Here is a 21,729-nt window from a genome sequence, read left to right on the forward strand (position 1 = left end):
ATGGCAGTGGAAGCGGCCCTGTTCTCCAGATGTGAGAGCAGAGCAGGAAACTGCAGCAGAGTTTCTCTGCACCCCCCCGCCCCCAACCTCGGCCCCTCCCCCTCCCTTCCAGTTCCAGTCAGTCAGTCACCTCGTGGTCAGTGTGTGTGTGTGTGTGTGGGGGGGGGGGGACGACAACTCTTAACCCTGTGCTGATGATGGCATCATGACCTGAGTGGGTGGAGTGGTGGGGGGCATTGAAGGAGACGCTCCTACTCCTCCCCCTCCTCCTCCTCCAAGCAGCTTCCTCATTGGCTCGCTCTGCGCAGGCAGGAGTTCTTTTACGTAAACACAACAACTCTGAGATTTGGTTGTTTTTTCAGCCATCTTCCTCCTGATTGTTGCTTAATACCAAACTGTGTTTTCTTAACATGCAGCATGCAATTATTATTATTATTGTTTATTTATTTATTTTTTAATTAAATGTCCTCAAGACATTTCAGTGACCATTAGTGACAATAATATACTAACAATACTCAACTGGTCAAAGGCTATTTTGAAGAATTTCAATCTAAAACTGAGTTATTTGATGCTTTTATTGTTTGTGTTGTGTTCATGCGTAGTTTTGATGAACACAAAGTGTTGCAGCCCTGAGGATTCATTAGTGTGGCACATAAAGTGCACATGCAGTGTTTTTGAAAAAATTTGAGACCCCCTTAAATTTTGCTGTGAGGCCTTTCGGGGGTGTCATGGGTTACTCGGGGGTCCGAGCCCTCCGGACCCCCCTGTATTATTTCCCACACTGCCTCCTCTTCCACAAACTCTGTCCACTCTTGCGCTCAAACTTCTCTCTGCGTCTCTTTGGAACGCAGCTAAAGTCTCCGAGTTGTTTCCGCTGCCCCCCCGCCCGCTGACCCCTGGTCGACCCCCCAGACGCCCCCTCTAGACACCCCGGGCTGTTAAAACCGAGGACGTAAAAGAAAAGGGCTGTGACTTCTGGTCATTAAAAGACATTTGGGGCAATTTAGGCAGTGAGTCCCCCTCCCTTGATGACTTCCCAAGATAGTGTTTGCAGAGCCGGGCTGCTGCTGGCTGCTGCAGGCCAGACGCCATCACGCCCCCCCCCCCCCCCCCCCCCCCACACACACACACACACACACCCCACCCTCAGCCTTATTGTTCTGTTTTTACAGTAGTGGACCAGACCATAAAGTGAGCTCAGAGGCCTGTTTGGCCGCGAGGTCGGCGAGGGTCGCGAACCCACCGTGACACCCGGAGAGGAGGAGGAGCCCCCGGAGGCCCGTCTGAGTCAAATCCACTCCTTTATCAGCGGGTGTCATTAGGCCTCCTAATAGGGTGCCAGCCTCTCTGCCTGTCCTCCATTATACACGCGCACCAGGGCGCTGCTGTGTTTCACCCTGGTTTGAGAGAAATGAGAAAAAAAATGGTGCCTTTTAATGTTAAATATATTACATTTCAAAAACCATCTAATTAATTGTATTGTTTATTAGCTTTATTATATTTTATTATATTAAATTAAACTACAACTACTACCATGATGAATAAACACCCAGGCAGCCTCTGAGCTCGCAGCAGCGTGCGATTGAAAAGTGTGAAGGGGGCGGGGTTAGAGTGCTGAGCCGGCCCCCTCAGGTGACCTCAGCTAGGAAGTCGGTGCAGTCGGAGCCTTGCAGTCTTGCTTTGTGTTGCTCAGGGGGTCAGCCGGACACTCAGGGGTGGAGGCGGCGCAGCAGCAGCAGCAGCAGCAGCAGCAGCCTCCTGCATCTGGAAGCCATCAAGTGGAGGCAGCAGCTGGATGCTGCTGGCCGTGTTTGATGGAGCTCTCTGGGGGTGAAGTCGGCCTGGAGAAGACCAAGAGAGGTTCTTCTCTCTTTCTGTTTGCCCCTCGTTTCCCTCTTTGATGGTCTGACTGTACTTCAGACACGTGTGGTGGCACTTCTTTGTTTGGAGATCGCCCCCACACATGGCATTCACATGATGATGCACCTCTAGAAGTGAAGTTTGGCCTTTAGTTGGAGCGAGGTGAGGCCAGAGGGTCGGTGGTTTCCCTCTTCCTGTGCAGCTAGAAGCACTGCTGATGAAGAACACACGCATGTTTCAGGGGTTTTTTTGTGCATTTTCTGAAGACCTGCTGCCTGCTGCTCGGTTTGCAATGGAGCACTTTTGAAAGGACGATGATGGTGAAATTAAAGCTCTTAAACTAGCCACAGTCGACGCCAGAAGTCAAGGTTCCGTAAAATGTCGAGTGAATTTTAATCCAACTTTTGAAAGTTTGCTGAATGAAAGCAGGAAACGCTGCGCCGCCTTAACTTTAAATGCTTTTCTCCAAATAAATCCGTGAGTTTAAAGGAGGTTATTTGAAAAACTCTCCAACATGGCATGTGTGGACATTTTTTTTCCTTTTCTTTCACATTTTCACATTAAAAGTCGTATGCGGGCTCTATTGCCGATTGGCAGGGAGGCCGAGCGAGTGGGGCCAGATAAGAGAGTGAGAAAGGAAACATGTGAGCATTCTCAGCTCCAGCAGAACAAGACAAGGCAAAAAAATAACATGCAGGGTAGTGGAAAGGTCAGAGATAAATGAAGTAGTTCCCCAGGCTGATATGTGTTCTTAACCTCAAACACAACATCACATAAGGAGGATGCTTTATGCCGCCGTCCAAATGTAGTCTGCAAGCTTCTTTTTTTCCGTCTTTTCTCTGCGTCTGCAGCTCTCGAACGACGCCGCTGCTAGCAGAACAAATTAGACTCGTCCGAACAGATAAGACGCGAGTATGGCAGTGTGTGTGTGTGTGTGTGTGTGTGTGTGTGTGTGTGTGTGTGTATGTGTGTGTGTGTGTGTGTGTGTGTGTGTGTGTGTGTGTGCTGCTGTAGCTCGCGGGGCCTGCGAAAATAAAGGGAGGCCAGAAGAGGCAAAAAAAAAAGAAGAGAGAAAAAGCCAGAGGACATCGCTTTTGTCCCAATTACAGCTAATCCCTTTAGTTGCAGAGAAAGTGGAGACCCCCTGCCAGCTCCCTCTGACTCCACACAGCTCTGCTGAGGGCCTGCTGCTCACTCCACACCCCACACCCTCCTCCCCCTCCGCACCCACCTCCACATCGCAGGGGGAGGGGGCGAAAAAATCAAGAACTTTCATCTGCCTCTTGTCTTTGCAATTCATCAGGCCCTTTCAAATGAAAACGTGCCACTTTTCATGACTTGAAATATGTTAAGCGGTGAGACATTAGCCAGACCAATCCTGTTAAGAGCATCAACGCTGGGGGGTGGGGGTGGTGCTCCGGGGCGGAGGGCACAATCTTCTTAAGTGATTAATCACCATGTGAAAGTGAAACCCAGCGAGGGTGAAGAAATTTCACCTCGACATTTCAGCGCCCCTTCACTTTTGTTTGCGCCGCTTGTTTCTCCGCCGTCGGAGACGTTTGGCGTCACGCGACAAAGTCTGGAGAGCGCAACGTTTTCTATGCGTATGAAGCCCGGGGATGTTTCTGCCGTCGGGATTCTTCTCTTCAGATTTCATGCGGGAGGAAGTGAGTGAGCCACGTTGGCGGCCCAATCGACACATCGATGCGGTGATCTCAGCGCTCACTAGCATGCGGAGGGTTGCGGAGGGTTGGAGACGGCACTGGGGGTTAAAAAGCAAACACGTTTGGTTGAACCTTCACTGTTATTGCCTCATTATGGTGATGCAATGGAGGAGTGCAGTTGTTTTTGCCCCACTGGCCCTCTGGCTGCAAGCTGGAGGCTCTCAGCCCAGCGCGCGCGCACACACACACACACACACACACGAGCAGGGTGAAATATAAGAACAAAGTGGGGGAGCTCTGAGGGGGAGTGGGGGGGTGGGGGTGGGGGGTTCTTTCTTTCTCCACAGAGACCATAAAGTCACCGCCAGTTTGTTTCCTTGTTATGTTTTGTGTGTGTGTTGGTAACCAATCTGTGGTCGGTGGCCCTGCGATGAATCGCTGGTACCCACACAGGACACGACACCTCTGTACAGTGGTGCAGCGGTGGCAGAGTGCACGCTGCGTCGCTGTGAAAGTGAGTGGCAGACAGCACGTCGCTGTGGTGTTAGGTTGTGTTGTTGTTGTGTTAGTTGTCTAGCGCCGAACACATTTGTTGAATTGAAAAAGCTGCATTGTCTTCACGCCATCGCCAACGTTTTGACTGTGAAGGGGAGTGGGAGAGTCGCAGTGCTGCCCCCTCTGGCCACTCTGGCTCCCACTTGGTGAAATTTGCAGCAAAATTTCGAAATTTCTTCTGAAAACTTCGACCCCTTGCCATGACATTGTCAACACACGGTTCTTCAGACTTTCATTTCGTCAGTCAGCCCCCCCGCCTGCCTCCCATCCCCCTCGTCCCCCCCATCACCACCCCAACCCTTCTCCCTCCCACTCCCCCTCCCCCTCCTGGCCTTTTACAGGAAGAATCGGGGTAGCGGGGGCCTTTTTTATGAGCTGCAGCTCGCAAAACAATTACTGGCCCTTAATGAGGCCGTCTGGAATTTCACAGCCCCCCCACCTCGCCGTGTCACCTTAGCCAAGGGAGGGAAAATATAAAAACACAAGTGAGAAGCCCCATCTTGAGGAGGAGGAGGAGGAGGAGTTAGCGTGTCCCTGCAAACACGTTAACGCAGCATCATGAGCCTTTTGCAGGCGTTGGATGCATTGACTAACTTTTCTCTTCTCCCCTCTTCCTTTTCATGCTGCTCCTGCTGCTCTTGTTGCTGCTGCTGTTCCTGCTGCTGCTGCTGTTGCTGCTGTTAAAGGTGAGTGTCACTGTTTCTAAGAATCCCTCTCATTGTTCTTGCAACAACATCAGGGTCAATGTTGCTGAGTCTGCAGAAGCCGGCGGCTGCACATAGAAGTGCCGCCGCCGCTGCCTGTCATTTGTCTGGCAGACCGCGCACGCACATGCATGCACATGCATGCACACGTGCACGCGTACGGACGCACGGGGGGGCGCGACACAATTTGTAGTATTAGCCACAACTTGCTGCGCTCGCGCAGAGCGGCCATCGCTCTGAGATTTGTGTGGTAGTTGAGCAGAGAGGAGGAAGGGCGAGCGAGGGGGAGAGAGAGAGAGAGCAGTAGTGAAACCTCAAGCCTCGACCGACGTGGGTTTAACCAAAATGGCCGCTCACCACAGGCCTGTGTGAGATGGAGGAGGGTGCGACCGCAGTTCAAACTATCACCAAGTTGCTTCTGCAAACCAACCCTGCTGATTGTGTGTGTGTGTGTGTGTGTGTGTGTGTCTCCCAACCATCTCTGACAACTGTGGCCTTGGCTCTGCCACCACCTGCTTCACACAGATCCTCCTCAGCAGCCCGCAGCTGTCAATAGAATAGAATAGACAGAATAGATGCACTTTATTGATCCCAACTGGGGAAACTAGGCTGTTGTAACGCCAAAGACAGCACAATAAATACTATACCATGCAGTAATTACAGGGAGGAGTCACGTGAATCCATACACAGCAAACACAGTCACTGGGTGGTTTTCTGCACTGTTGGAAATTCCATCCTATTTGAAATGATGACTTTGAAAGTTGTTGAAATCAATCATCGGTAGTTTGTACGTCGCGCAGTTCACTTCAAAACGCTTCTACCTGGGAAGAAAAGAATCTGCGTTTTGTTTCTCTTCAACTTCACTGAATTTCCAATGTATATATTTTGTCTCTGCGGGTGGAGTTTAGTTGCAATGACCTCCTGGGTGGGAAAAAAAAGTCGGCTTTACATTCGGCTCACTGCTGACTCCCTCCAGTGCTGCTCCTCTGGGGGAACTAGCGCAGCAGCAGCAGCAGCAGCAGCAGCTCACCAGTGGGACACTGCAGCCTAGCAGGAGGGCATCACGCTCAGGTCAAAGGTCAGGGTGGCTCGATATTTGTTTGGCGGAGTGCGGCCCACATCCTCTTTTGCAGAATGCAAATGATTTCTCATTGAGCGCTGACTTCACCTCCAGGCCTGCCGCTCCTCACATGAGCTGAGTGTGTGTGTGTGTGTGAGGTGTGAGTGTGAGGTGAAAGGTCAGGCTCTTCACCGAGTGAGAGAGCGAGCGATAGGGAAGAAAGTGTGTGTGTGTGTGTGTGTGTGTGTGTGTGTGTGTGTGTGTGTGTGTGTGTGTGTGTGTGTGTGTGTGTGTGTGTGTGTGTGTGTGTGTGTGTGTGTGCTGCTCTGGTTTATGACGAGCACTTTAGTGGAGCTGAACTGGGTGTGACTTGTATCACAACAAGCATTGAACTACCAACCCGGTCATATAACAACCAAAAAAATGAAGCCTGTAATTTCTGTAACCAGTTGAAAGAGCAGGGGTGGGCAAACTGTGGCCTGGGGGCCATATGCAGCCCGTTAAGTTTCTAAAATCTGGCCCGTCGAACTTGAAGAAATGATATTAATAGTCAGTCAATCATCAAACTACTGTATTCCCTCCATGTTTGCAGTGTTTTCAGAGTCATTTCAATAAAGAGCTGAACACCCTGGTGGTTCTGGATGGTTCTCAGTGGTTCTGAGTGGTTCCAGATGGTTCTAAGAGTTAAACACCATGGGGCTTCAAACACACTGACTGCAGCTTTGCTTTGGTTCATTTTTCAATTGACGTTGCGACGTGCTGAAGAGATGAAGATCTCACCTTATATCTTAAAGAAAACAGCAACCTAACCCATCATGTATAGATATGTTTTCCACACCGACCCAACCCCAGCCTCCAGTCGTGGGTGTGTGTGCATCGCCATGTATTGATTGTTGGCACGTGACACTTTTTGCCCGTCTGCACCGAGCCGACGATATTCAGCGTAAACACGTCTGGCTTTGCCTCTGCTTTTGACACACACACACACACACACACACACACACACACACACACACACACACACACACACACACACACACACACACACACGGGGTGTTTGTGTGTGTGTGTATGTGAGAAATGAACTTCATCTGGGGCTGAGTTTGGAGCTTCACCTCCAGGTGTCACTTCATCAGAAGCAGATGAAGGAGAACCTTGTCGTGTGTGGAAGTCGACCGCTGGTGCGTGAGGTCGACGGCCAATCAGACGGCGGCGGGGCTGCGGCGGGGCTGCGGCGGATCAGAGAGCCGCGGTGTCTTTTTGCAGGGAGGAAGGAAGGCAGCAGCAATCAGAACCAGATGACAGCACTTCTCTGTTTTGACTCTGAAACGTCCGTTTTTGCAAAGACGGCCGGTATCGTCTGGAGTCAGTCAGTCAGTCAGTCAGTCAGTCTGGGCCTCAGATTTTAACTGGCGTGTGACTCCAAGTCAAAATGGCTTGGTTTAGCCTGGTTCTGGTCTGCTTCTGGTCTGGTTCCTGGTCCTGGTCCTGGTCCTGGTCTTCCTGCTGGTGATCAGTTTTTACTTCATCCGGCCGACACTTCAACACTGCAGGAGAGGCAGAGCGGACTGGAAGAGAGTGTGTGTGTGTGTGTGTGTGTGTGTGTGTGTGTGTGTGTGTGTGTGTGTGTGTGTGTGTGGCACGCCCTTGCAGGTTTCTCCATCACTCAGCTTCCATTAATTTTTAATTGCTTCCTCCGCCTGGCACACAGCTCCACTTCTCACTCAGTGAGTAAAAAAAAAAAAAAAAGAGGAGGAAGGACTCCCCAGAAGGAGGTGGAGGGAGGTGATGAGGGGGCGGGGGGGAGCACTTGAAGGAGGGCTGGAGGAAAGGGAGGAAGCGAGATGGAAGGGAGGACAAGGGAGGAAATGGCGAAGGAGAAAATTTCTTTCATTCGCCAGATTTGGCGCAGCCGGCGGCGCCAACTTCCTCTGCCCCTCCCCACCTCATTCCTCCTCTCTCTCTCTCTCTCTCTCTCTCTCTCTCCCCCCATCCGCTGGCCGTGTCTCTTATCAGCAGCAGCCCAGTCTCCTCCGTCACTGCTGGCAAACCAGTGAAAAGCAGCCAGCCTGAAGCCTTTGATTGGAAACAGTTTTGGGCCGCGCTGCTCACACCTCCGCCCACCCCGCCACCCTCCATCCCTCCATCCATCCATCCACTCTGCAGCTTTTCAGATATACTCACCCCCCACATCCCATCACTACCTCGCCGACTCTAAATTAAACATCAAAGGGAGAGAGAGAGAGAGAGACAGAAGGGAGAGAGACCTTAACTAGGTGCTCCTGCTCACCCAGCGCCTCGCCAGCGGTGCCACCGAGCCTTTTTCACTTGTAAAGAAAGTCGCACACTGTATTTCACAGCCCCCCCCCTCCCCCCCACCCTCACGGCTCCTGCTAGAGAGCTCTCTTCAGGTTTTGAGGGGTGACAAGTGGCCCCATGGAAGAGACAGAGGAGAAAACAGACCCACTTCCTATAAACAGCATATTAGAAACTGAGATTTGTTCTCAGCTCGCAGCGTCAGTGGGACTGTCAGCGCACCTGTGTTTGGTTCGTGTGTGGCGCTAATGAAAGTGGACGAAGAGAAGGAGGGAACATCAGAGGAGGAGAGGAGGAGTGGGGGGGGGAAGCGGGGGGTGGGGGTGGCAGCTGCAGTCTGGGCCTCCTGGCTAGACTGAGAACACAGACAATGGAGCCGAGCGGAGACTTCCTCTGCCAGCCGCCCATCCATCGGCCTGTCAATCAATCAATCAATCAATCAATCAATCAACCAACCAATCAATCAGACCTTCTCTGACTAACAAGGAAAAAAAAAGCTGAGCAGAAAGACCCAGGCCGGAACAGGCTGAGAGTCCAGACTTAAAGGAGCAGTATCTAAAATGAGTCTTGATTTATGATTCTTATATTGGTGAAAGCTTAATATACTGCCCATAGATACATTAATACAAGTGTATACTGGCAGTGCAATAAGTCGCCAGTCATTTGGTTTTCCTACCATAACATAGCGGTTCTCATATATATTAGAATAGAAGCAGAACATCCACAGAGCAATACGAGTCAGCTGCGAGTTAGCAGCCATCTTGCACAGACATTTCTTCAGGTCATCGCCCATCACGGTGACTGAACTCTGCCACAGTGTGCACTCGCTACAGGTAGAGAGAAACAGTGTTGTTTTTAGAATTGGTACAGTTTGGAAGACTTTGAGTGGAGGATGAAAAGAAGATCACGGGCAGGAGGAGGAGGAGGAGGAGGAGGAGAGAGGCTGCTGGCTTCTTGCCACGTCTTCTCACTGTGACCTTCTTTGTAAATAGCTCATATGACTCCCCCCTCATTCCACCGGGAGGAAGAGAGAAGGAAGAGAAAGCTGAGAAGAATTCCTGCACCACCACGAGCCCCCTCCTCCTCCACTCCTCCTCCTCCACCTCCACTCCTCCTCCTCCACTCTTCCACTCCTCCACCACACCCCCATTTTCTTTCTGCCAGTCCCTCTGTTTTTCGCAGGGAGAGCGCAGGTGTAGTGAACCCTGGTAAACACGGGCAGGCCGCCCGTCAGCCAGACTCTGTGAAAGCCGCCCTCCCCATCCCTTTTTATTTTTACATAAAAGATGTAAAAGCAGAGAGAGAAAATTCATTGACTGAAAGTCAGCACAAAATGGAATTTTATTTGCCAAGGACGGCGGCCGGGTCGAATGTCTCCAACCGGTCCCCCTGCGCTGATTAAAATACACGACATTTCTGAGGTCACAAGACCGAGGACGACTTCCAGAGCTCATTTGACTGTTAAATAGAGCAGCGTTGCAATTAACCATTCCATAAATTGGCACGCCAAATTAAATTGGCAGAGTGTGACGGCCTGGCGGGGCTCTCTCCGTGGAGAGGGGGGGGTCACTGCCGGCACACTCGCTCAGAGTGATGCTGAAGACCTGGACCTCCGTGGAGGTGGTGCTCCTCTACAATGTATCTACTGCCACCATTTATATCAGCACCGCACAGCGTGAAGGCAGGCAGGCAGGCAGTGGGCCCAGGAGGATCTGGAGCTGGAGCTGGTGGTGGAGCTGGAGCTGGAGATGTAGGTAGACATGTAGGTAGAGATGGAGATGGAGATGGAGGTAGAGATGGAGGTACCTCTGTTCAAATCCAGACTCATAACTAATTTGTTCTAGATAGCCTGGCCTGCATTGTTCCATTTTATTTTATTTTATTTTATTTCATTCATATATTCATTCATTTATTTTAGTGTTTCTAGCTTTTATCTGTATCTGTTTATTGTTAATTGAAATTGGATCGTTTTCCACAGCACACCTGACATTATCTCACACTACACTGGTGCGCTGCAGCAGTTATGGATCTTTAACTGGACCGTACAGGTCTCCTCCCTTCCATCCTGACGTTCCCTCGCTGTCTGTCTGTCTGTCTGTGTGTCTTTCTTTTGGACTGTGTCACTTGTCGCCAGAGGCAGATGGCTGGTGGCTGGTGAGAGGGCAGCGCCCACCACTCACCAGCCAGCAGCCCCGGCAGCAGCCGTCTGGCTGCCACCTGCTGCCCTGGTCTGTTGGACGGCCTCGCCAGGGGCCAGCAGAGCCACAAGGACAGGACGCGTAGATCCTACTGAGCTGGGAGTGCTTCTCAACTGGTGGAGCCTCAGCATCCACATTATTATTTTCCTTATCATTAAGTCGCGACCCAAATTTATTACACAAAAATAAAAATGCAAGCCCACGTTCTATAATTCCTAGCCAGTAAATTATTGAAATTATTGAATTGAATTCTTTTTTCTGCAAAATAAATGGCCAATGTTTTCTAGATATTAAATTCCCTTTTTTTTCCTAAAAAAGGGAAACTGCGACCCAATCAGAACAGCTCTGCGACCCAAAAGTGGGTCATGACCCACCAGTTGAGAAACACTAGTATAGAATAGAATAGAATCGAACCCTTTATCAATCCCACACATTGGGGATAGTTGCACAATTTCAGCAACTATTTAGTGCAAAGAAAATCATTTTTAAAAATGATTTTAATTCAAACGAAAGAAAGATGTAAAATCTCCATATTTGACATCCAAGTAAGTGTTTTTTTGCACCTTTAGCGTGCCCCCCCCCCCCCCCCCCCCCGCCCCAATACCAGCAGACACATTGGCCAAAGTTAATGGGCCTCAGTTCCGGCTGTGAATTGCAAAGGCGGGACAATAGTAACAACATTAAACGTGACGTGGAGGCTGCAGAGGAGATGAAGCTCCAGCTGTGTTTACTGCTGCTGCTGCTGTGGCAGAGTGAAAAGCTGACCTACATACAGTAGCCACTATAGCGTACAGTAGTGAAGCTATGGCTGTGTGTCTGAGTCACCTCCAGTCTTCCTCCCAGGGTTTTGCCATTCATGCTTATTCACGGCCCTTTTCTGCAGCCTGCGAGGCGTTCAGGGCCTTTCACTGTACATTAACGTTACGGAGACCAAGTCATCGCAGCTGAGCGTAGGAAGTTGTTTCAGTTGTTGGTCATGCTGACACCCAGCCATCCTCATGGAGAATACAGCACTATTATTAATATTTTTGTTCAGACCATGTGACTACTCTGCGGATGGGCTCCTGTTTTCCAGTCAAGGCTTTTAATGATGCCATAACCAAAACTGTTTCATAACCACTGAAAATAGACCAGCTTGACATATAATAAATCAAATCAGACTGAACTGAAAAACAAAAACACAAACCAATTTTCAGCCATTGTCTCTTTCAACTCTGGTACCGGTGTGCCACACCAGCAGCAGCACCAGCACCAGCAGCATCAGCAGGCCTCGGTCCAAACTGGGACTCAGCGGAAGCAAAGCTGAGGCTCCAGATGTTTTGAGGATGTGCAGGTTGTTTTAGACGATCACCTTATGGAGTGGAACCAAAACCATCTTCTGCAGGACGTCTTGCCCATGTGCTGGTCCTCACTGGTCCTCACTGGTCCTCACAATCACCTGCTTACTGGTCTGTCTGCAGGCGCATCAGAAATATCAGTGCTATAAGATTCAAACCCCCCTCCATGCCTCCACTTGGGCTCCCGCCGTGGCGGCTGGGTGACCTCAGTGTTGGCCCTTCAATCAGCCCGCTTGTTCCAAAACACATGTGCTGTGTTGCTGTGCAGCCCAGAGAGAGAATGAGCTCATTGTTTACACTTGAACCTGGCGCTACGCTTTTTTTCTTCTTCTTCGAAACACTAACAGCTGCATAACTGCCCCCCCAGCCAGCCCTGATCCTACCCACCCAACCCCCCACTGCTGCCCCCCCACCACCACCCAGCCTGTGAGTGCTTGTGTTTGCCTTGGCAGACTGTTTAAAGACCCAGCAGGCGCCTGATGATGATGATGATGATGATGATGATGATGTTGATGTTGATGATGATGATGATGACCACCACCACCCGTCCAACTCAAAATCGGCGTCACTTCCATCCAAACGTGCTTCACCAAATTGAATCAGCGCAACAAAATCGATCACACACACACACACACACACACACACACACACACACACACCAGTGTTAGGTTGCCTACTTAAGCAGTCCACGGGGTTGGATGGTGTTTGGGAGTTTTGTTCTGCACGCTGGCCGTCGCACAAACCTCCTTCAGCCTTTGATTCAAGATGCGATAACTTTATTGCTCACACCCTCACAGGATGTGCAGTGAAATGTATAAGATGTAAAGGTGGCAAACAGCAAAATAACATTCACATTATATATAGAAAGAAAGAGCAGCAGGAACAATGTAGAATAACACCATATGCAGCCATTAGTGTTTTATATTATTATTATTATATTATTATTATTTTTAGTACAAAAGAAGCACAATATCCACAAAGGCACTTATTTAGAAAAATGTATGGAGTGTGAACAATTTTCAAAGTGACTAAAGTGACTAAAAACGTGTGTATAGGCCATTTATTTGTGCATTTATTCACTTCCCCGTTGCTTCCGTACGCTTCCTGCGTCAAAAGTGTGTGTTTTTCTTTTTTTCTTTTTTTTTTTTTTACGACGGCTCCAAGTTGAAGATTTCAGACAGTCGGACTTTGCAAAGTGGGGGATGGGTGAGGTGGTCGTGGAGGGAATAAAAGCAGATGAATGGCGAGGAGCCAGATGAGGGATGATACTTGTGCTCTCCCTTAATTGAGTTAAGTGCCTTTATTAGCAGCCGGACCATCAGCGCCTCGGCTGCTGGCTAATTCAACACATCCATTGGCTCTCGTCTCGTCTCGACTCGTTTCGTCTCGTCAGCTGTCGTGAAACACGGCTTCCCATTACACAGTTCAAACCTTGACCTTGTTCCAACACGTCGTCCTCTGCCGTGCTAGAAGCCACGTGTGGTTTCACCTTGACGCCACTTGGTGGCCCAACCAGGCGCAGGCACTTTTCTTTTTATTTAAATGTATTTTTCATGGGCCGGTCCAGACGAGTCCGGGGCCCCTCTGGTTTGCGGCGAGCGACGGTGCGAGAGACAATTGGACGTTGACTTGCGTGCACTTAAGCCGGTGTGCAGCTTCCTGCCTGCTGCGGCCCTTCGTGCATCGGGTGGGGTAGAGGAGAAAAGCGCAAGAAAAATAATTTCAAAATCCTTTGTGTTATTGTCTGCCGCAGTTTTTTTCCCTCTCTTCCTATTTCACCTCACTCTCTTGAAGAAAAGTCTTCTTAAAACAACACAGTCAGCCAGCCATGTGACAGGATAGAATGGAGGGAATGGCAACTGCGGAGGAAATGGCCGTTTCCTGTCGGCTACCGACCTTCACGCACACACACCGCACGGTTCTCCCTCTGCATTTTTCCCCTCCGCACTCATTTACCAGTCTGCTGGATACGCTGCTCTTATCTTGCCGTGTTGTCTTAAGGAAAGACAAAGTGATGACACAGTCCAGTGGAAAAACAACAGAGTGGGGAAGTGGGAGAGAGGAGGAGTTAAAGGCCGCCAGCTTCTCCTCACAACTTCAGCGCACCTTGTCATTCTAAAGTGCAGCTGAGCTGAAGCTGAAGCTTCCCTCTGTGTGTGTGAGAGTGTGTGTGTGTGTGTGTGTGTGAGAGTGTGTGTGTTTGGTGGCCCAGTTAGTTACTGAGTCCTTCCAGGAGGACGTTGGGTCTTCAGCAGTCGTTAGATGCTCCTTGTTTGGTTGCTTTTTGCTGAAATAAGAGGCAATGCTCGTTTACAAAATACAGAACCGAAAGCAAAGACTCGCTGCCTTTCTAATTTTTCGCAAAATAAAAGCGATATTTTCCATGACACTGTTGCGATATACTTATATATGGATACGTGTGAAAAACCACCTGATGAGAGCATCAAAACCTTTGATCCATATTTGAGAGGTTTTTCCAAGTCGAGCTGTTTTTTGGTTTTTTAAACCAAGAACTCCACGTGACGTTTCAGACCACAAGGACTCGCTGCAAAACAGCAGACAACAAAACAGTTTGGTGTCATGGTTTTAAAATGTTTTTCAGATTTTAAAATGACCCTCAGACACCTGGTCCATAAATCCTGGGTTGAATACCAGCACAGACCAGTGAGAGTGTTCTGTCTCATTCTGGGATTCTTTGGTTCATCGTCATCTTCATCATCATTCACTTTCAGCACACTGCCATCACCAAACAAGTCATTTCAACTGTCCTTCACATCACAAATGGCCAGTTAGTCGAGTCTCTGTTTGACACCATGGCTGCATCACCAGTGTTTGTACCCACAACAGCAGCAGGCCGGCCAAGTCCACGGCTTTGATAAAACCTCAACCACTCACAAAAACAATGAGCTTGCGAAGAGGAAACCACACACACACGCGCACACGTGCGCACACACACACAAACTGTTACAGAAAGTCTTGCGTCACCGTGGCCGACCGATAAAAAGGAAGATTACGGCTGGTGTTTGTCTTTATCTGGAAGTTCTCAGCATTGAACCCATGGTCTAAAAATTCAATCTTTAATGGGAGTTTTGTTTTTCTGCCGTTCTTCTTCCTCTCTGCTCCGCAGCAGCAGCAGCAGATTAAAGTGAGTGTGCAGCGCAGTGACAAAACAACGCTGCGTGTGTGATAAGTCTGTCTGGGAATCTCGTCTCCTCAGTCTCAGACATAACAGATGTGTGCGATTGGAGGCTGTGTGTGTGTGTGTGTGTGTGTGTGTGTGTGTGTGTGTGTGTGTGTGTGTGTGTGTGTGTGTGTGTGTGTGTGTGTGTGTGTGTGTGTGTGTGTGTGTGTGTGTGAGGGGGCACGTAGTTTACTAAACACAATTTTGTTACTGTGTCAGAGGATAGAGTAGCGGTGGGCAAACCTTTTTTTTTTTATTTGTACAGCGCTAAATCACAACCAAAGGCGTCTCAAGCTTTTCACCGAGAGAATTCACAGGACCACCTAGAACCGTTCCAGGACCGTCTAGGCCAGTGGTGGGCCAACTTTTTGACGGGTGGGGCCACAATGTAATATGTAGAAAACATGTTGCTTTAATGTCAATTGAAATTGAAGCAAAGCAAAGCTGCAACAAGCAACCACCAGGGTGTTTAGCTCTTTATTGAAAGGACTCTGAAAACACTGCAAAATGGATAATTGGATGATGGATTTTATGGCTTCCTTACTATTAATATTATTTCTTCAAGTTCAGCGGGCCAGATATGGCCCCCGGGTCATAGATTGCTCCACGCCTGGGATTGAGGGACGGAGGTAGGGTTCGAAAGAAGAAATTAAAAATCCCGGAGACGGTGAAGGAGTGAGCGGTCAGCAGGTTGCGTGACGCCACACACGCGTATGTTTTCCCTCTAAGAGCGGTCACGCTGCCATGATGTGTGTGTGTGTGTGTGTGTGTGTGTGTGTGTGTGTGTGTGTGTGTGTGTGTGTGTGTGTGTGTGTGTGTGTGTGTGAGAGTGTGTGAGAGAGTGTGTGTGTGTGTGTGTGTGTGAATATATATTTAGAATGAAGCGGCGGCTCACTGATGTCACACAATCATATTTCCTGTCCCATTTGACAGGCTCTGTGTTGGAGAGCCACACTGGCTGCAGGCCTTTCTTTTTGTCCCAGCGTGCGCTTTTTAAAAATTGACAGGGACAAAAAAGAGATGGCACTCGGGCGGTCGAGGTTAGCAGATACTATGGAGAGAGAGAGAGGGACACTAACAGACAGCTGACAGAGTCCAGAGACTGATAGAGAGCCAGTGACGTCTTCTGCCAGGCTCCGTCTCTCTGGCTCTCGTCTGACTGTCACGTACACTGTTCCTCCTCCAGCCACCAAGAGCCATGCTCTTTCTCTCTCTCTCTCTCTCTCTCTCGCTGTGTCTCACTCTCTCTCTCTCTCTCTCTCTCTCTCTCTCTCTCTGTCTCTCTCTCTCTTCTCTCCCTCCCTTCATTTTCTTCTCTCCCTCCCTCTATCTGCACACTTATCCCAGAGGGGTCGGCCTCAGGCAGCCCGGCTGGCTGTCTGGACAGACAGACAGACAGACAGACAGGCTGAAGGACAGACAGACAGACAGGCTGAAGGACAGACCGATGTCTCGGTGCTGGTCAGTGTCAGGAGCAGAAACATTGTTTCTCTTCCCAGAAAGGTTAATTTAGTTCTTCAATTCTTTCTTTTCTTTTCCTTCTTTTTTTTAAATGACCTGAACATTAAGTCATTTAGTGACGTTTTTTTTTTTATTTCTTCTTTTTTCTCCAGCTGCTGCCTGGTGACCAGCAGCTTTTAATTGTGTTGCCTGGTTGTTTGGAAAAATCAATTGTTGGTGGCCAAAACTTTTGAAGAGCGCGCGTGTCTTTTCTCTGCGCTGCACCGAAGCCGACCGACGTCGGCGGCTGCTGGTGATGTGCAGCATCAGATCCGTGCTGCGTTCAGGGCCACCCTCCGTTGTTTTCCACGGATGCTGATGTGTGCGGCTGGGTCGAACACTCTGTGTCTTAGGAAACGGCTCGGACCAGATCCTTCCCTCCCTCCCTCTCCAGGCCAGAAAACACCAAACGTCTGAGATTCATCATTTGTTCCATGTGGCGCAGCCAGCGGAGGGTTTGGAGCGGCCGCCGCTTACATAACTAAAACAAATATCCGACATTTTGGGGGGGGATTACGTCACGCCAACGGGATGGAATCGCTGGGCTTGGAGTCGTGTTATTGTGCAGGGAAAAAAAGGTGCAACCGAGCATCTGTTTAGCTCAGGGGTGGGCAAACTACGGCACTGGGGCCATATGCGGCCCGTTGAGCCTTAGGCCCTGTTTGCACTTGGTCATTTCATGCGTTTTTTGCTGATCAGATTACGAAAAACGCATGAAATGACCAAGTGCAAACAGTCCAAATCCATTTTGACATCCGATCACCAGATCGCATCGCATAAAAATGCATTCGTCACGGACGTGCAAACAGAATGCGACTTCAGTCCACATTAACAACCGCCTACTCCACTCACCTCTCCCGTGTACGTACTTGGTCGGCGCCCCAACTTCCGGCATCGTCATTATAAAGTTACAAACAAGAAGCCAAAACAAATCATTTTTGTTAGACTCGTTTATTAGCATGCTAATAAATTTCATTACGCATTAGCGTATTTTGTCAGCGGAGCAGCGGTTGCAGTTTCCCACATATGTGATTAAATGTGCGACGTTGCATCCGAAAATTTGCCAGCCACTGTTGATCCGAAAATAAAGTCGTCACCACTCTGTCCCACCAGTCGTTACTCCTCGTTCGGATCCATACGAGCTGCAGTAGAATTAAAACCAGTGACTTGATATAGTCCGCAAACAGGAAGTTGATTCTTATTCGCTGTCATGTAAAACTCGCCGTGGTTTTGCGCTTTACTGCCCCCAGTCGTTAAAAGCGGAAATGACGCATGTTGCATTTGCATAGGTTCGGCAGGGGGGTGTAATGCGATCACAAATGGCACGCTCGAGACGCATGTTAATGCTACGTGCGAACAGATGCTGCGAGATCCGTTCTCGTGATCCAATCACCCAAAACAGTTACAAGTGACCAAGTGAAAACAGGGCCTTATACTCCGGCCCTCCGAACTTGAAGAAATTATGTTTATAGTAAGTAAGTCGTAAAATTGGTTTATTTCATCCATTTTGCAGTGTTTTCAGAGTCATTTCAATAAAGAGCTAAACACTGAGGACAAATGTATTTGTATGAGGGGGTCAACGAAAACCTCCATCCATCTGCTGCTGCTCCGGCCACCTCCCTCTGTCACAGTTTAGAACCCACCATGGCCCCACCAGTCGGTGGTGGTGTAGCTGCATCTCCTGGTCTGGGATCAGTGTTGGGACGACTGCTCTCTATGGTCTAGATGATGAGTGGAATCATCAGATGACATCAGCAGCGCCTCAGCAGGGCCTCAGCAGGACGGCGTCGGCTGGAGGAAAACAAAGCGTGAGCGGAATATTTCCGCAAGATGGGGTCATGGTGTTGTTTTGTCGTCATCGTCGTTCCTCCGGCGAAGGTGTCGTCACGTGTTGTGAAGCAGCTTTTGTGGTTTCTGCTCAAGACTCTGTATCACTTTTTTCTTCTTCTTTTTTTTTACTCGCGTGTTGGAATACATATGGACGATGACGTGTGCGCTCAAAACTCTGTCTGAGCCCAGATCCCTCCTGGTTCCTGGCCTGGCCTGCTGTGAAATAAGGCAGAAGGAGCCTTGGAAGAGGGAGGGATGGGGGGGGATGGATGGAGGGAGGGAGGAGAGGAGGAGGAGAAGGGAGGAGCGGCGCTTTTGCACACACCGAGGGAATGATGGATTTTATTTGGTCTCTGTTTGTTGAGCCTGAGCTTGGCCGACTCCGTGTGTTATGTCGGTTTCTATGGTGAAAAACAGCAGCCCAGCCAGATCCGACTCGTACAAGGAATTAAAAAAAAAAGAGGAGAGGGAGAGAGAGAGAGAGGAGGCCTGTGCAGGGACAGGGAGGGACGATGGCGGCGGCGCAGCCCAGTGGTGGTGGCGGGATGACAAGGAAAAGTCGTTTCCAGGAATACTGGAGGGCGTGGATCTGCTGAGAGACGGACACCACTGCACACACACACACATGGACTGACGGACGGACAGACGGAGGGGAAGACAACAGCCACAGTTTGAAGTAACATTCGCTGGATGGAGGAGAAACAGAATTCAAAGAGGAGCAACTCAGAGTCAAAGTTGCTTCCAGGTTCTGCTGAGCAGAAGTTCAGTCAGTTTCAAGGTGCTAAAAGTCACGGCTTTGAAACCAGTGGGATTTCTTACATCCCACGTTCAATTCAAGATTCAAAAACTTTATTTGTCACCTGCTCATAGGATGGGCCATGAAGTGTAAAGGTGGCAGTGCTCTGCCAGAGTCAGAGTGCAAACAGCAAAATACAGCAGGCAAAAGAAAGGAAAAACAAACACACGTACATGTCCATCGTTTGTTCCTGTAAAATATGCAGAACAGTGGTGCCTCATAACACACTCGGCAACGTCATGCAAGTCTTGACGTTGCACTCGGGACTGTAAACTAGTGAATGTCCACAAGCAGTGAGTGGTCGTGCATATTTCAGGAGTATTTTAACAGCAGTTGGATGTAAAGCAAGCACAGCTCAAACTTCCTGGCTGCAAAGAACAGTCAAGCAGTCGCTCGGCATCGTGTTGGAAAGTCACAGTTTTTCCACTTGTGGCACCTCGCAGACACCTGAGCTGGATGAAAGCTGCTCCGTGATTGGCCGCTGCTGAGGTTCAGTGCAGTTGATGGGGTTTAATCCCTCGTCCCAACAGGAGCTGCTGAGCATCGCACCGTTTCCTCCTCATGCATGAAACATCAGCTGCATTAGCACACACTGACATGTGATTGATAGCGTGCGTGTGTGTGCGTGTGTGTGCTTGTGTCTGACTGACTGAGAGTGTGTGAGTGTGTAAAATATGTTAAGCGGTGTCATCGTCGGATTGATGGGCTGTGTTTTATTGAACAGATTGAAGTGAGTGAAAGGTCGGCTGAGAGTGCGAGCAGGCTGCAACTGCTCTGCCATTTACCTGATTGCTGTGTGTGTGTGTGTGTGTGCGTGTGTGTGTGTGCGTGCACGCAGGCACGCGTCTGTGCAGGAGGGTGAGCACTGTTTCTTTTCAAATTGTCTGTCTGCTGTTTATGCAGCTGTGTTCAACCTGTGTGTGTGTGTGTGTGTGTGTGTGTGTGTGTGTGTGTGTGTGTGTGTGTGTGTGTGTGTGTGTGTGTGTGTGTGTGTGTGTGTGTGTGTCTTGCCTGTATCTGCTTGTCTGCTATCAGTCCATTTATCTGGGGCTTAACTCACGGTATGCACCTCACCTGCAGTAACGGGGTGTGTGTGTGTGTGTGTGTGTGTGTGTGTGTGTGTGTGTGTGTGTGTGTGTGTGTGTGTGTGTGTGTGTGTGTGTGTGTGTGTGTTGACGGGTGGTAGGGGGGGCCGTCAGTAACACACTGCCAGCCTAGACACACACTGTCTTGCTTGAGCTGAAACGACTGCTACAGTCTCACTGACTGCAGAGGTCAGGTGGAGAGACACGACTGGCACAGAGATGCACACACACACACACACACACACACACACACACACACACACACACACACAGGAGAATAAGTCATACAGGGCTCTGCTTTGACTCTGTATCAACAGTTTAGTCTGCCGGCTTCATCCATCATTCAGTAACAGGGACACTGAGGGTGGCTTGGACCCCTGGCCTGTGGGTTTGTGTGGGGGAAAAAACTCTTCAATATAGAATATAGAATCAATGCAGCAGCCACATGTAACCGTTGAGTGTCAAAACGTTTTAAAAGATTTAAGAAATCCAGAGGTCGCAGACTTTGTGGAGGCGATCTTAAGATCTGTCACAAGGTGTCTGGGAAAGTGACTGGAAGTAACTTCTGTGGACAGTTTGGTTAAAATAAAATATACAACAAATACACAACCACCGTTCTCCCCCTTAAAGGTTCTGAACACGTTTAGATGTTCGCCATGAAAACACAACTATCAAATTTGTTTCATTTCTCACTGCCACGCCTTTTAATTTGGCTGTGTGTGTGTGTGTGTGTGTGTGTGTGTGTGTGTGTGTGTGTGTGTGTGTGTGTGTGTGTGTGTGTGTGTGTGTGTGTGTGTGTGTGTTGATATGTTATTAGTCTGGCAAGTTTGCATGCAAAAAAAAAAAAAAAAAAAAAAAAGAAAAGCTAAATATGCTCCACCTGTGGACACCTGCAGCACGCTGTCTGGCTGAGCATAAACAAAGCTTCAGGCTGGAGCTGCAGGCAGGTAAGTACACGCATGCACACATAAACACACACACACAGACACACACACACGCACACTGGTTTTTCCAGGCAGCTGACTGGAAGTCAAAGCTTCTACAGTAACTGCTTTTCTCTCCCAGGTGCAATAAAGTTGATCCTGCAGGCGACACTGCGCTGACTAACGCAGCGTCACACTTGTTAAAACAATTAAAACCAGTTCTTGGAGGGTGTTTCAGTTGCTTCAGAGCCTCTGCAGCCGCTGCCCAGTCAGACAGGTTTTTTTTTATTATTATTATTAGTTTTACTCTTGCTTCACTTCTCAAATAATGTGACTGGCAGCCTGTCGTGTCCAGACATACAGGCTGCCTTGCTTCAGAAAAACATCTCCGCGGTCAAATGATGAAACCAGACTCCATTTTAATTCAGGCTGATTCCAGTGAGGAAGGAAGAGCAGCAACGAGCTGGTTTGCTTTGGTTTACCACGTGCAATATACTAAAATCTCATTCAACTAACCAAGAAGAAGAGAAAAAAAATCTTACAAAGAAATTTGCATGATATATACTCCCACAACAAAAAAATGAGCCAACGCTGTCTTTGAAAAAAGCAGCAAGCTGAAGCCCAGGCCTATTTTTGCAGATCCTGTACTGATATTGATATTGATATACATACTCTATTGATATCTAATACGCAAATGCACAAGATGGTCCAGGCACGTCT

At 49.1% G+C, this 21,729-nt stretch overlaps 1 protein-coding gene across 1 annotated transcript in view; it reads left to right on the forward strand.

Moving 5' to 3' along the window:
• The first annotated feature begins 9,931 nt into the window (after positions 1 to 9,931).
• LOC142882118 (ski oncogene-like) overlaps positions 9,932 to 21,729 on the forward strand; it is a 39,518-nt gene continuing 27,720 nt past the window's right edge. The window contains exon 1 of the mRNA XM_076016663.1: positions 9,932 to 9,961. Within this exon, the coding sequence (XP_075872778.1) occupies positions 9,932 to 9,961 (30 nt within the window). The remainder of the gene's footprint in view (positions 9,962 to 21,729) is intronic.

The sequence above is a fragment of the Nelusetta ayraudi genome, unplaced genomic scaffold (genome assembly GCF_046127955.1).
Source record: "Nelusetta ayraudi isolate G7.1 ecotype Tasmania unplaced genomic scaffold, CSIRO-AGI_Nayr_v1 ptg000234l, whole genome shotgun sequence".
Classification (NCBI taxonomy): domain Eukaryota; kingdom Metazoa; phylum Chordata; class Actinopteri; order Tetraodontiformes; family Monacanthidae; genus Nelusetta; species Nelusetta ayraudi.